At 39.6% G+C, this 13027-nt stretch overlaps 1 protein-coding gene across 50 annotated transcripts in view; it reads left to right on the top strand.

Moving 5' to 3' along the window:
* The window catches only part of RIMS1 (regulating synaptic membrane exocytosis 1), a 240428-nt gene that overhangs the window by 202026 nt on the left and 25375 nt on the right, over positions 1 to 13027 (top strand). For 27 of the 50 annotated variants that reach the window (XM_081904806.1, XM_081904835.1, XM_081904836.1 and 24 more), the window contains 2 exons: positions 1558 to 1701; positions 11509 to 11744. The exons of 3 other annotated variants lie outside the window; for them this stretch is intronic. In XM_081904806.1, coding sequence (XP_081760932.1) covers positions 1558 to 1701; positions 11509 to 11744 — 380 coding nt within the window. The remainder of the gene's footprint in view (positions 1 to 1557; positions 1702 to 11508; positions 11745 to 13027) is intronic. 20 more of the 50 variants (XM_081904837.1, XM_081904831.1, XM_081904840.1 and 17 more) reach the window with 1 other exon arrangement.

Below are 13027 nucleotides of genomic sequence, written 5' to 3'. Positions count from 1 at the left end.
TAGTGCTATGTGGCCAAACTAGTTCCTCAGGTGTTTCACCCCATCAATTTTTATAAATGATAGCAGCCTATTTCTCTGAAGTCTGCATCTCGCTTACTTCACAGAAGCATAGGATGCTGCCTTATATGGAAGCAGACCAGTGGTCCTCAGTATTGTGTAAACTGATTGACAATCACTCCAGGTTTCAGGCAGCAGCCTAACCTGAATATTCAGGGGGTTGAACCTGAAACCTTCAGTATTCCAGGCAGATGTTCTGCCATTGAGCTAAGGCCCTTCCCTCACACACTAAGGTTTCATATGCATCAATCATGTGAAAGTGGAGTGTAATTCATAGCCTGGGACTACTTAAGTGATTATAAGATCAAAGGGTATATTTCGTTCTTTTTTCGAAACCTAATAAAAGTGTTAAAGAGTTTACTTGCAGTATTTTTCTTCAGGATAGGAAAGAGGTTGAATAAGTCTTGAAAAAAGTTGTAATACAGAATGGACATTTCACTTTTCCCTGCTTTTTAAAAAAAAAAAATAGAACATTTTGCATATTTAATTACTTCTCAAGGTTTTTACATTTTTTTCAATAAATATTTGACTCACAGAAAATTAATAGTCCTGCAAAGATCAGGCATTCATTATTGTTACTGAGTTATAATTTTAAAATGGTTTTAGTTAATGAATTCCTAGAAGACTCACCTAACTTTGCAATCTCAAAAGTTCATATCTGTAAGGATAGCAAAGTTAGCACAGCTGATAGTGAGCTGTTAACTTTAAAAAAAGAGAGAAAAACACATACAAAGCAACCAGTAACTTCAGATTTGTGATTCTTGGTCTGCTTCTGAGAAATGTAAGCGTGTTTGAATTGTCCCTGTTCAACAGGACAGGCTGAATAATAATAATAATAATAATAATTTATTATTTATACCCCGCCCATCTGGCTGGGTTTCCACAGCCATTCTGGGCAGCTTCCAACTGAATATTAAAAACAGTACAGCATCAGACATTAAAAACTTCCCTAAAGAGGGTTGCCTTCAGTTGTCTTTTAAAAGTAAAATAGTTGTTTATTGCTTTGACATCTGCTGGGAGGGCGTTCCACAGGGCAGGCGCCACTACTGAGAAGGTCCTCTGCCTGGTTCCCTGTAACCTTACTTCTCGCAATGAGGGAACCGCCAGAAGGCTCTTGGCGCTGGATCTCAGTGTCCGGGCGGAACGATGGGGGTGGAGACGCTCCTTCATGGGTTAATTGAGAGGTTCTTGCTCAGTTAATTGTTAAAGGTGAAGAACATTGCACGGCAATAATAGATCAGTTCTCATAGAATGAAACCCTGAAACAGAAAATAATTGCCTTCTTAGAATTAGCCAGTTGGGGTCTATGTTATTGTTTAAGTTGCATTTGGGTTTGTTTGTTTTTTAAAATCCAAAGTTGGTTGTTTCTTTTTTCTTGCTTGCTTTGTAGTGCTCTAAAATCATGTGTGAATGTAGAGCTAGTGCCTGTAGTTCCTTATTTTTATTTTGAGTTATTTACATTTTAATTTTGCATGCCTGCATGTTTTGACTATGGAAAAGGTCAAAGTCCCTAGAGAGCTGCAAAAGTGATGTCAAAAAAGAAAGGAGGATATCATGGGAATTAGATGGCGAGACGGGGCACAGAGGAAAAAAAATGAATATGGAAGAAAAGAAAAGGAGAAGGCATACTGTTGCTGATGTGAGGTAAAAGTTAGCTTCCTTCCCTTGTATATTTATTCCCTCAATCCTCGTCCTTGCTATTTTAATTGTAGGAGTATTTAATACTTTAGGGGTATCTAGGTGTATTTAATACTTTAGGAGTATTTAATACTTTAGATGTCCTAGCCTATGACGTGCTTGGTTATTATCTCAAATAAGAGCAAGAAGAAGAGATCTTCATTGTGTGATGTGTCCTGGTTTTCCTCCTGGTCAACAATTTTGAATTCATAGTGGTCGCTTTCAGTTACAATTACATCTAGGTATCCTAAATTTCAGGGGGAAATTCTATAAGGTCATAAGAGACAAAAACATAAGTCTTATCCACACCGAAAGGTTAGCTGCCCTTTCACTATTCCATCTGTATTGTTTTACAAGTGTCATTCCCACACTTTTGCTTAATAAAAAGTATAATCTGAACTACTTTGGAAAGTAAAGCTATGTTAACATAAGCTTTTGTAGCGATTGAAATGAATGTTCATTTTTCTTGAGCCCAAATAGTAGCAGCTAGTCATTTTGCCTTTATCCTTCCTGTGGCCCACTGAGTGAATTCAGATGATCCTTTTGCTCCCCTCATGTTTTGCCTTTGGGACTTATAGTGCAATTGATTCTTGCAGAACTGTATTATTATTTTTTGAAAAGGTCCATTCTCTTTCCTTCAAATACCATCTTATAATGGAAAAATTCAGAAGTAACTGATTCCAGGCCAGTGAAGCAAGCTCCACATAGTGGAGATTGCAATCCTATGATACAACAAGGCTGGTATTGGTGTCACTTGGGTTAAGAGAGACAGAAGAAAGTTCATTGCATGAGGCAAAAAGTAAAACACATTCAGCTTCCATCTTTTGATTTGGCAAGTTCTGTGCGCCCAATGCCCTGGCATCTAGTGTACAATCTTCCTCTCACTTGTTCTCTCTCTTGCCCCCCTTTCCTAAAATGGTGGTGGGGTTTTTTCCATTCCTTATTATATAAACAGGGCCTGTAAAAAACAACAATACCCAGTGCATTAACGGACAGTGACAGTGTTTGCATTCAGTTTAGTGGTGAAGTGGCTACTTTAAAGTCAGCACATAGCAGCAGCAGCCTTAGTACTTGAGACTGTAACCCTGCACCAAGTTTCCTGGGAGTAAGACCTACTGAACTAGGTGGAACTTACTTCTGAGTAGACAAGTTTAGGCTGCACTGTAAGATGCTGCTTCTCTGTCTTTTTACCAGGTGACTGATTTTAGAGAATAGACCTTATTGCAAGGATACAGATGAACTGGTTCAGAAATTAAGTTCGTATTTTTTTAATGAATGATCCCAGGCTATTTCCTTGCATGTACACACATAATTTGCAACATGGCTGGTTGGGATTAATGACCAGCATCAGATGCTATGATTGTAACTAGGAAAAATGCTAGAATAACATTGCATTTTTAAAAAAAATACTAGGAAATTATGAGTGTAGAGTTGTGAGGCCCTGGCACAGTTTGCAGGAGAGAGAGGGCAGGGATGTAATCTGGTAATCACCCTCTTAGAAAGAGGTAGCTTTGGGCCCTAGGCTGGAGGAATCCTAGAACTCAGCTATGAGCTGCAAATAAAATGTTTTAAGTGTGTTATAAAGTGCATTATACAAATGCGACACTGGATGGCAATGGTGAGTTATGTCAAATCCAATATATTTTTCAAAACATTTTTAAAAAAATGCATTTTCACAGCTTTTTAAATATGTGACTAGATTCCACCCTAGTAGCAAATCTCTGGCTTTCTTTCAGCCTAACTGCCAGCCCCAGTAGCAAGGGGCTTTCACCTGTACACCCATTGTGACTTCCCACCCCTTTTAAGCCGAACACATTTTTTCTGCACACTTTGGGGGTCCTGGATTATCCTTCCCCCCATTTCTATGCCCAGTGCATTTACATGCAGGATAACTCATTCGGAAACTTGACTCCTTGGTGCTCCTTATCCTGTTTGGAAACTGAAGACATGAAAACAGCTCAGAAATGCAGCATCCTTCTACAGGCATTTTGCTGCTGCCCAAGTTTTGTTCTCCTAAAGCTAAACAAAGGAATGCTTAGGGTAATTTACTTTTGGGTTCACCTTCTGTTTAAGGTCAGCAAGATAATTTGCATTGGTTGTTGCCTAGATGTTCAGGCTTGCTTTTGAGACATAAAAGGATGACTTAGCTCCGGTTATCACAAAGCATGTGTCTGGCAGGCTGCAGATTTTTCCATGGCTCATCATCAAATTCTGCCTTTGCATCTCATTAGAGACGTGCATAAATTGGGATTTTACTATGCACTCTTTCTTACTAACAAGAAACTGTTAACATTTCCCATATTGCAGACCTTTCTTTTGCCTCATATTCATACAAATGGATTTTCCCCACTAGTAATTAAAGCGGAAAGTGCGTTTCTGAAAGCACTACAATGTGTAGTTTAAATAGTACTCACTATCTAGAGATGATTGCAGAAGCAGTTTGCGGAGGGGAGAGGGGAGGCACTATTTTAGCTTTCCAGCAGGTGGGTCACTGTTGCTTAATGGGATGGAGAGAGGCGAGGCAGGGCGATGAGGAGGCTGGCACAGTGCAAAGGCAACAGGGGAGCCAATCTGGTACTCCTGTCGATATGTACAACAAAAAACCATAATAACAATAATAACACAAATTAGCAACACAAATTTATATACAGTAATATCCCTATGCCTACTCCTCCCCCCTCACCACTCTCCCCCCTCTATTTCCCACTGCTATCCTCCTTGTCACTTAGATATTCATTCCAAATTTCTTCGTATTTATCCATTATTATTTTGCGTTGACAAGCACTTCTTTTGTATGTAGCTAACCTGTCCATATTATCAATCCATATGCTCAGTGGAATCTTTTTGCCCAAAGATAAGTTCTGAGAAGTGGGTAGTTTGCTGGGGCATGGAGGACTGTTCTGCCCACAGCAAACTTTGCATGGGGCTCCTTGTCTGTGTTGAGTGCCTCTGCTCAGACACTTACGATACCATTAACTATCAGTCAACAATACATTGCAGGAGATTGCATCTAGTCAGATGACCCTTGGGATCCCTTTTAACTCTACAAATTATATGATTCCACATGTGAAGCCAACAATTCCATCATCATCATCATCATCATCATCATCATCATCATCATATTGTCTTATGAGCAGCAGGTTGCTTATCATCATTTGGCATCTGCCATGTTCATTACCGTGAATGTAGGTCACCAGCTCAGAATATGCCATACGTATTTGGTACACTGGTCCATGGTGCTGATCTCAAGTTGCTCCCTCCGTCCCTAGACCAACAAGACTGAGCACCTACTAATGAGAAGATTTTATTATTAGACACCCAACACTTGAATCGTTAGAGTTGTACACATGAATGCAATGGCAAGTGTCGGAATCGACAGACGGCAAGCTTTTGTGAATCATATCACATTTAGTCTACCGAAGCATTCAGTTTGGTTTTACATCATAGTTACATTCTAAGACAACGCATGTTTACTCAGAAATAGCTTCTGCTGACTTGAATGGGGCTTATCACCAAGCATATTTGCAGAGAACCACAACCTTGCCTGGCTGATTATTTGTCCTAGCTCCAGAGTTTTTGTACTGCTGACAGAATGGCCAACAGTAGATGATCTGAGGTCGCACTTCAGTGTGGCACACTTTGAATAACAGTGGGTAGTTTATTTTTAGAAATATTATGTTCCTCATTAAAGGGAAGTGATTATCTTTTCCTTTAGTCCAGGAGTGCTACATGCTCTCAAGTTATTAGCATTCATGAGCAATCTCCTTGTAAAGAACTCCATAGGGGCTCAGAATTAGTATGTGATTCTGTATTTGACAGAGAAGGCAGAAGCATTCCAACTAGCTCTGTCACAAGTCAGTGTGATTCTGTCTAAAGACTAGAGTCATTAAACGCTATATATTGACAGCAAGGAAGATCCTGGATTATTAAGATGCTGTTGATTCCTTACTATTTGGAATAGGAGTTGGCCTGCTACTGAACAAAGATTTCTCTTGCTAAAAGATGAACACTCCTGAAAAAGCGCACTAAAATTTACTATTTCAGAGGCGATTGTGACTACCTTGATTACGGAGTAAGATGTATTTTCATAGAGTACATAGGTGAGTTTCTGTAGAAAGTAGCTGATAAGTATCTATGAAATTGCTTAATTACATTTACTTTCAGTTTTGTGATCATTTAACGTACAACTCCACAGAGTCAAAAAATGGTTACAAACTATTACATTAATTAAATCAAATTAATGCAATCATCAATATGATTATGCTTGTGTGTGTGTATGATTGACCTTCATTTCTAAATGTGACCTTGATAATTTCAAAGTGATTTAATTATATTGTTTTTGCATGTTGCCTAATTTTAATACCATTTAATTAGAGGATGCCCTTTTAATTTCTTCCACTTAATTGGGTTCACACTACTGAAGTGAAGCATTAAGAAAATGGTAGTGAAGTTTAACTTGAAAATCAGTTCTTTCATATAAAATCTTGGCATCTAGGATCCAAAGCAGCGTGGGGTGGGGATTTCATCTTTTCTGTCTAACGGCAGCCCCTCTGCACTCCCTGAAAAGCCTCCAGGGAATTTTTGAGACCTTGGATTATTAAATCATTAGTCCAGGGAACTGTGGATTAGAGAAGGGACTATAGAAGTTTTTCCTTGTGTGAAAACTCACTTGCGGAAAGTACCACCGGATTTGGGAGTGTGTCTTTTGCTGAAAAGGACATGGCCTGCAAGCAGGGCAAAAATCCATGCGGCAGAATTCAAATATCTATTTTAGACTGTTGCAAGGGCTTGGGCCTTCCCAGTGGGAGTTTTTATTTTTCATTTTTGAACTTCAGATGCCCATATTTCACAAACAACTTTCAAGAGTCTTCTGATTTTCAGTCATTTGCAGTGTGCCATGAGAGGCTGCTTTTGAAAGTTTCAGGAAACAAAAACCCAATTCTAAAGCAGAGAGCTAGTTTAAGTAGGCACAGGGGTTATATATAACCAACAGCACTGTCATCTCTTTTTCTTGGAATGGCAGATTCCTATGACGTATCAAAAACTTTATTTTAAAAATCCATCTTTTCAAAAATGGCTCCTGGGATCCTGGGAAATATAGTTTCCCAGGGCACCTTACTGTACAATGATCATTGTAACCTTGGTGTGCTACATGTGACAGGAGTCCTTGTGCTTATATGTCATCCCTCCCAAAACAATAACACCTCTATAGGGCTGTGATGTATACCCGTATTCTTTGTGTGCAACCTCTTCATGTTCCCCTTAAATGAGGATTTTTTTCTGTTAATTGTCATCTCAGTGGTTTTCGCTTCAAAATAAATCACTACAGTTGAAATTATACTGGTATAAAACAGCATGAAGTAACATTATTTCTTCAGAATCATCTAATTTTACCTGCAGTCCATCAATAATGACAGCTCTGCATCCCTATTTATTTCAAGATTTCACAGCATGTCCATATAAGCCAATTTTGCCTGATACACATATTTTTTGGAAACAATTTCCCCTATTACAATTATTTTATATGTTGTTACATTTATATATGGCACTAATATATGCATTTTAATGCTCAATTTCCCCTAATATACATAATTTTGTATACATTGTTTGGCTGGAGAACTGCAACACAAAACTGGGAGGAGAGTAAATATCAAAGAACGCCTGTTTTTCAATTCAAATATTGTTTTGGAAAATGTGGATAAGATAGGTTAGCATTAAAGTGGAAACAGAATGAACCCACCCCCCATCCCTAGTTGTATATAGACACTTTGAATTGAGCAGAATTTATAACTGGCAAGATGCTGGTCCTCCCATTCCATATACTTACAAAATTAAGGTTGCAGTCCTATACACGTGTAGGATTAAGCCATACTGATCTTAGTAGGGCCTTCTTATGAGCAGATATATGTGGTACTAATGGCTATAGATGTTGGATGTTCTGATCCTTTATAATTTCATCTAGTAGAATTATCCCTTTGGCAATGTGGGACAGTTCCTTGGGGTGTTCAGATTTATGTATGCAAGATGAAATAAGATGTTCTCGGTGAAACTGTCCTTGGTTTCAAACAGTCATTTCATTAGAGAAATAAAATGACATTGTCATTGCCAATGGTAGTGGTTGCATACTAATTTTGTTTACTTACTGAAAAATCTAGGAGAGACATGAGGGGTGGGGGTTAAGGCTAGATAATTTTTCAGAGCTGTACAGTTGTTTTCAGGAAGTGTCATTCACATACCAGTTAAATGAAGGAATCTGGACATTAAACTGATGATTTCATCCCCTCCAAACTAATTCTGCTTATCCCAGCAATACTTTTCAAGATAAGTGTGCTTCAAATAGCACCCTGTATTTTGGCTTAAGCAAGAGGTGCAGCTGTGTGATCAGAATACAGATGTTTGTTGTCTTTGTGTGACCTCACACTGCAGCCCTATCATACACACTTTTGATGGGTTGGGTGAAGAAGCTGGTTTCCTGAGGTTCACTGCAGTTGAGACCCAAGGAAAAACTGAGCAAGTAAGCAGACTTTTCCATCTTCCTGCCAAGAATGTGTGAAACAACTCAGTAGCAGTTTCATGAATGCTCGAGTCCCACAGAAATGACACCACAGTGTCAAAAACATAACTCAGCATTTAATTCAACAGTCTGTGGGTCTTGATCTGCCTGCCATTCTGATTCAACCCAAGCCCTGCAATCACAGTGCTTAACCACTAACTCACCTTGGTGAGATATGAGATGTTGGGAAGTTCGTTGATGCTGAACCCAGACAAGATAGTGATGGTGATAATTGGCAGCTACTGTGACATCAAAGGGATAGAGACATCCATAAGAGGCGATATTTCAGCCCTCCCTGATGCTCCAGGTGTGCAGCCTCAAACTACTTTTTGATTCATTGCTGTACCTGGAAGCTGTTTGCTATGGTTAATAGTCTCACTTTTCACTAGCTGTCTGGTGAAAAGGCTGCAATCGTTTTTGTTACAGCCAGACTTAGTACCCATCATTCATGTGTCTTTCTAACCTCAAGGCCAGATTATTGTAACGCCTTTTATGTGGCAACTCTTCCTCTAGATGGAGATGAGTCTCTAGGACACTTCACTTCAGTGTTGCAGCATTAAAAAGTGTTTTGCTTTGACCAAACCCCTGCATAACCCACAGAGTAAACGCCTCACAGCCCATTTGTCATCTGCAAATGTTCTTTTGACTGTACCATCTGATTGGCCTGGTATGTTTCTACTATAAAGCGAGACATATTCATAGTGACTGCCCCACAGCTCTTAGGCTTCCTGCTCTTGGAGACATGCTTGCCAGAGCTTAAACACGAACATGTTCTCTGAGTGCTGTAAGCCATGTTAATTGTGGGTTAGCATTTAATAGGCAGAGTTATGCAGATGGGGCATAGCGAATCCTGACCCTGTATCTGAGTGTTTTAATAAGCAATTTTCTAATACTAATGCCCGTTCAGGTCTCCTCATACTCAGACTTGTATAGCTAAAATTACACGATCCATGCACAAGGGAGAGATATCAGCAAAAATATCTGCAAGAGAAATCTTATCAGCCGAGAGGAGTGATGGTTGATTGAAAAGCTTCATAATAACTCAGTGGAATGGAATGTTGAAAGGCTAAGAAGGAACAACTTAGGTGGAGGAATAGAACGGGTACAGAGGAAATGTCTGGAAGGGTCACTTCTTGATTCAACCAATTTTAAAATGTCCCCAGGGATAGAAGTGGGACCTACCCATAGAAATCAATGGAGAAATGCAGGATTTTAATGTTACTGGGATTGGAATGTTACTGGGCACCAGTGTGTCAACTCCGCCCCCTAAGAAAATCAAAAGGTAGTGGCAAAGAGAAGAATTCATGCTCTTTCTAAGTCAGTTATTTTATGTGAATGATATGCACACACAAACTACACAGCCACTGCTAATACTAATTCCAAAGCAGCTGCACTTCACTGTCCTGATATTGCAGGTTGGAAGAGGCTGTGACTAAAAGAGGGTAACTGATGGCAGCCTTGCAGTGTAGTTCACACAGAATATTGCAGGTCAGTCTCTGCTTGGTAAACCAGAGCCCTGCAATGTGGTCCAGAGGTCTTGCCATCCCCTATTGCAGGCTGAAGGTTATGCTGAGGTTGATATAGAAGTTTATAACAATCCTCTGCTGGCATCCATCGCTTTTGTTCCCACATTGTGTGTTGGGCTCAGAGAATAGTAATTACTAGCCTCATGGTGTAGTTAACTCTCTCACTCCATTCTAAATCATAGCTGCATCGTCCACGACAGCATCCCAGAGGCTCAGCACCCAGTGTGACCAAACCAGTTGCACTCTCCTAAGTTTGCCTCTGGTTAGAGGCCTGTGCTGAAAGAGTTGCTTTCTCTCTGCAGCCCTGCTGTTATAGTTCAGACCAGAGTGAGACTACTTAGATTACCCTCTCAGAGTTCCTCCCAGGCCAAACCGTTGTTGGCATCCATCTGTTTCAAGAGACAGTGGAGTACGCTTCTGGGGGTCAAACCACTGGCAAATCACAACGCCTGCTGTGGCTGCAGAGACTGGAAACTCATAACTGCTGCCTCCTGCATTGCTTTTGCTGCATTAGCCGCACCAAAATTACGTCCCTGGGACACAAGCTTGGGCAGTGCAGTCAATTTCATGCAGAAGTCATGTGCCATTGGACTTGCATACAGATTGCAGTTGCAAATGTTCAAAAACTTCTAAAAAGCTACCAAAGAAAGCAGATGAAAGAATACCCAAGTAAGAGCAGGAATTCTGGTCTTTAATGCTCACTTCTATTTTGCATATCACTTAGCCACAGGCTCAAGTAGCGTGTTTCTCAGGGATACATTTTATTGCAGGGCTCCACTTGTTTTATTAAATTTTGCTTTTGGTGTTATTGCCAGTTTCAAGCTGTAAAGGTGGAATGAATGAGAAATCCAGATAAAATTATACACACACACACACACACACACACACACTTTGCTTTTGGCATGAGAAATTCTACAGGAAATAAGAATGTATTAATTGTACTCCTGCTGCTTCCCACCAGCCCAGCTATCTTCGGCAAGCTTATGCTATGAAGCACAGAAGCTTTTCGGGGGGGAAGGAACAACACATAATTTATATATTTAATGATGATTTAATGCAGGTTACTTTTTGTGGTTTTTGTTTTGAAAATCATAAATAGATCAACTAAACTTTTGTAAATAGATCACCATGTGCTGCGAAACCTCAGTTTTTCACCAGAACCATTTACGTCAATGAGGAATACTTACCCTGTTGCATTACATTTTATAGCAAGTCTTGTTTCGATCAGAATATATATCGAGTGGGTACATGTCTTTGTTCTTTTATTTTCTATGACCATAAGTATATTTTTGTGTAAATCCTAGGAAAGTGATTATTACTTAGACTGCATTCCAGTATCCTTCATTTTGAATGGGTGAAATTCCATCGATTCTTAAAGCACTAGCAAGTACACTAGCATTCAAATTCTGTGACCAAACACAGAACAGAGTTAAAATGAGAAGTTGGAAGTCAAACTTCAATTTCAGTTAGGACCGGGGTGGGGGGGGGGTGAAACCTGTGAGCTTCAGGAATTTGAATACAGTCATGTACTTGGGTATCAAATAATTCGAAAGTATACTTAGCAATATTTTATATTGGGGAAGGAGTCAGTTTTACTATGATGTGTTGGGGGTTGTTGTTGTTTTTTTAAAAGATCTTGTTATAAACACAAGCATAATTCAAATGTACATGTATGTTTTTACTTTGTAAATATAGTACGTTTACTCCTAAAATGCAAGGCAGACGGATGGGGACTTCAGGGAGAATCATCACAAAGAGCACAAGTGTGAGTGGAGAGGTGTATAAGCTGGAACATAACGATGGGAGTCAATCAGACACTGCAGTTGGTACGGTTGGAACAGGTGGGAAGAAAAGACGGTCCAGCCTTAGTGCCAAAGTGGTTGCCATGGTATCTCGAAGAAGCAGAAGCACATCCCAGCTTAGCCAAACAGGTGAGTCGAGTATGACAGTAAGAATGTGGCTCTGTGTACATGTGAAACGAGATTAGTGTTTAGATGTCAGGAAAAAACTGTTTCCAGGTGTGGAAGGCTTTTTGTGTGTGCTATCAGAGAAGCACAATAGCAGGGACAGCCAAGGTGGTGCCCTCCAAGATTTTATTGGACTACACCTGGCCAGCAACACCTGGAGTGCACCATATTGGCTTCTCCTGTGTTATGGGATAAATCTCACAACACTAGGGTCTGTCACCTGCAATCTATCATCATGATCTGAAAGAAGCCAGTCACAACATCTACACAATTTTAAATGCATCATATTGTAATGGGTTAAAGCAGAAAAAGAAAGGTATTGATTTTGAGATTAACTAATGCTGACTCCTTTCTTTATTCCCCGCCTTTAAAATCCTGAAAAATAGGCTTAGTGAAGTGAGTTAATTAGAGTGTAGCATGATGCTACATTACATGCTTTTAATGGCCCTGTTCTTTCTTGTTGCTTTAGAGATCTTAAAAGCCTAATCTCTATAGCCTAAAGCAGAGCTACTAAAGAGGGAATGAAGAGAGATATTGGCTCACAAGTTCTGTTAAAATCAGTGAGGGGGCTTACCCTTTATTCTGACAAGAGCAGGCATCCTTAGATGGCTTTACAAATACTGATGTAAGAGTAGATCTCAGTTAGACTTACAACAGTGGTTCAATCTTTTGATCAAGATACTCACAATCTGCAGGTATGTCAGATGTTTCTGATTTATGTCATCATTTTTTGTTTTGTTTTCCCCATTTCATTTTTAAGCTCTAGTCCACCCACTCCATCACCCTTTCCTGGCACGAGTAGAATTAAATGAAATTAAGCTGTTTAATGCTATGCAGTGCCTTATGCACCTGTGATTTTCAAATAAACCTGCCAGATAAATTCTGTGTTTTACCAATCAATAGATTTCATAAGAAACTTCTGAGTTAGTGTTTGGATATACCAAGAATCATTTTATTTGGAACACTTAGTGATACTGCAGAATGATACTGTCCCTAGATGATTTGGGACACTGGTTACATCTTGAAATGTCTTCTTAACTGTGGCGATAGAGGTTCGTAGGAATGTTTCTGTGGCCTGTCCAAAAATTAAGCGCTTCCAGACACGATCATATCTGAACCTGCAAGCAAAGTAAACCACATTTCTGCTGTTCTGAATTAAGGACTGAGATGAAAGGCACTGAATTCCTGTTCCCAAATATTTGTAGTGGCAGAGCCAGGCTTCATCTTGCAAAATGGCTGTTATGTTG

This window comes from Podarcis melisellensis, assembly GCF_964234715.1.
Source record: "Podarcis melisellensis genome assembly, chromosome: 3".
Classification (NCBI taxonomy): domain Eukaryota; kingdom Metazoa; phylum Chordata; class Lepidosauria; order Squamata; family Lacertidae; genus Podarcis; species Podarcis melisellensis.
Note: the sequence above shows the minus strand (reverse complement) of the source record. Positions and strands in the feature narration are given on the sequence as shown.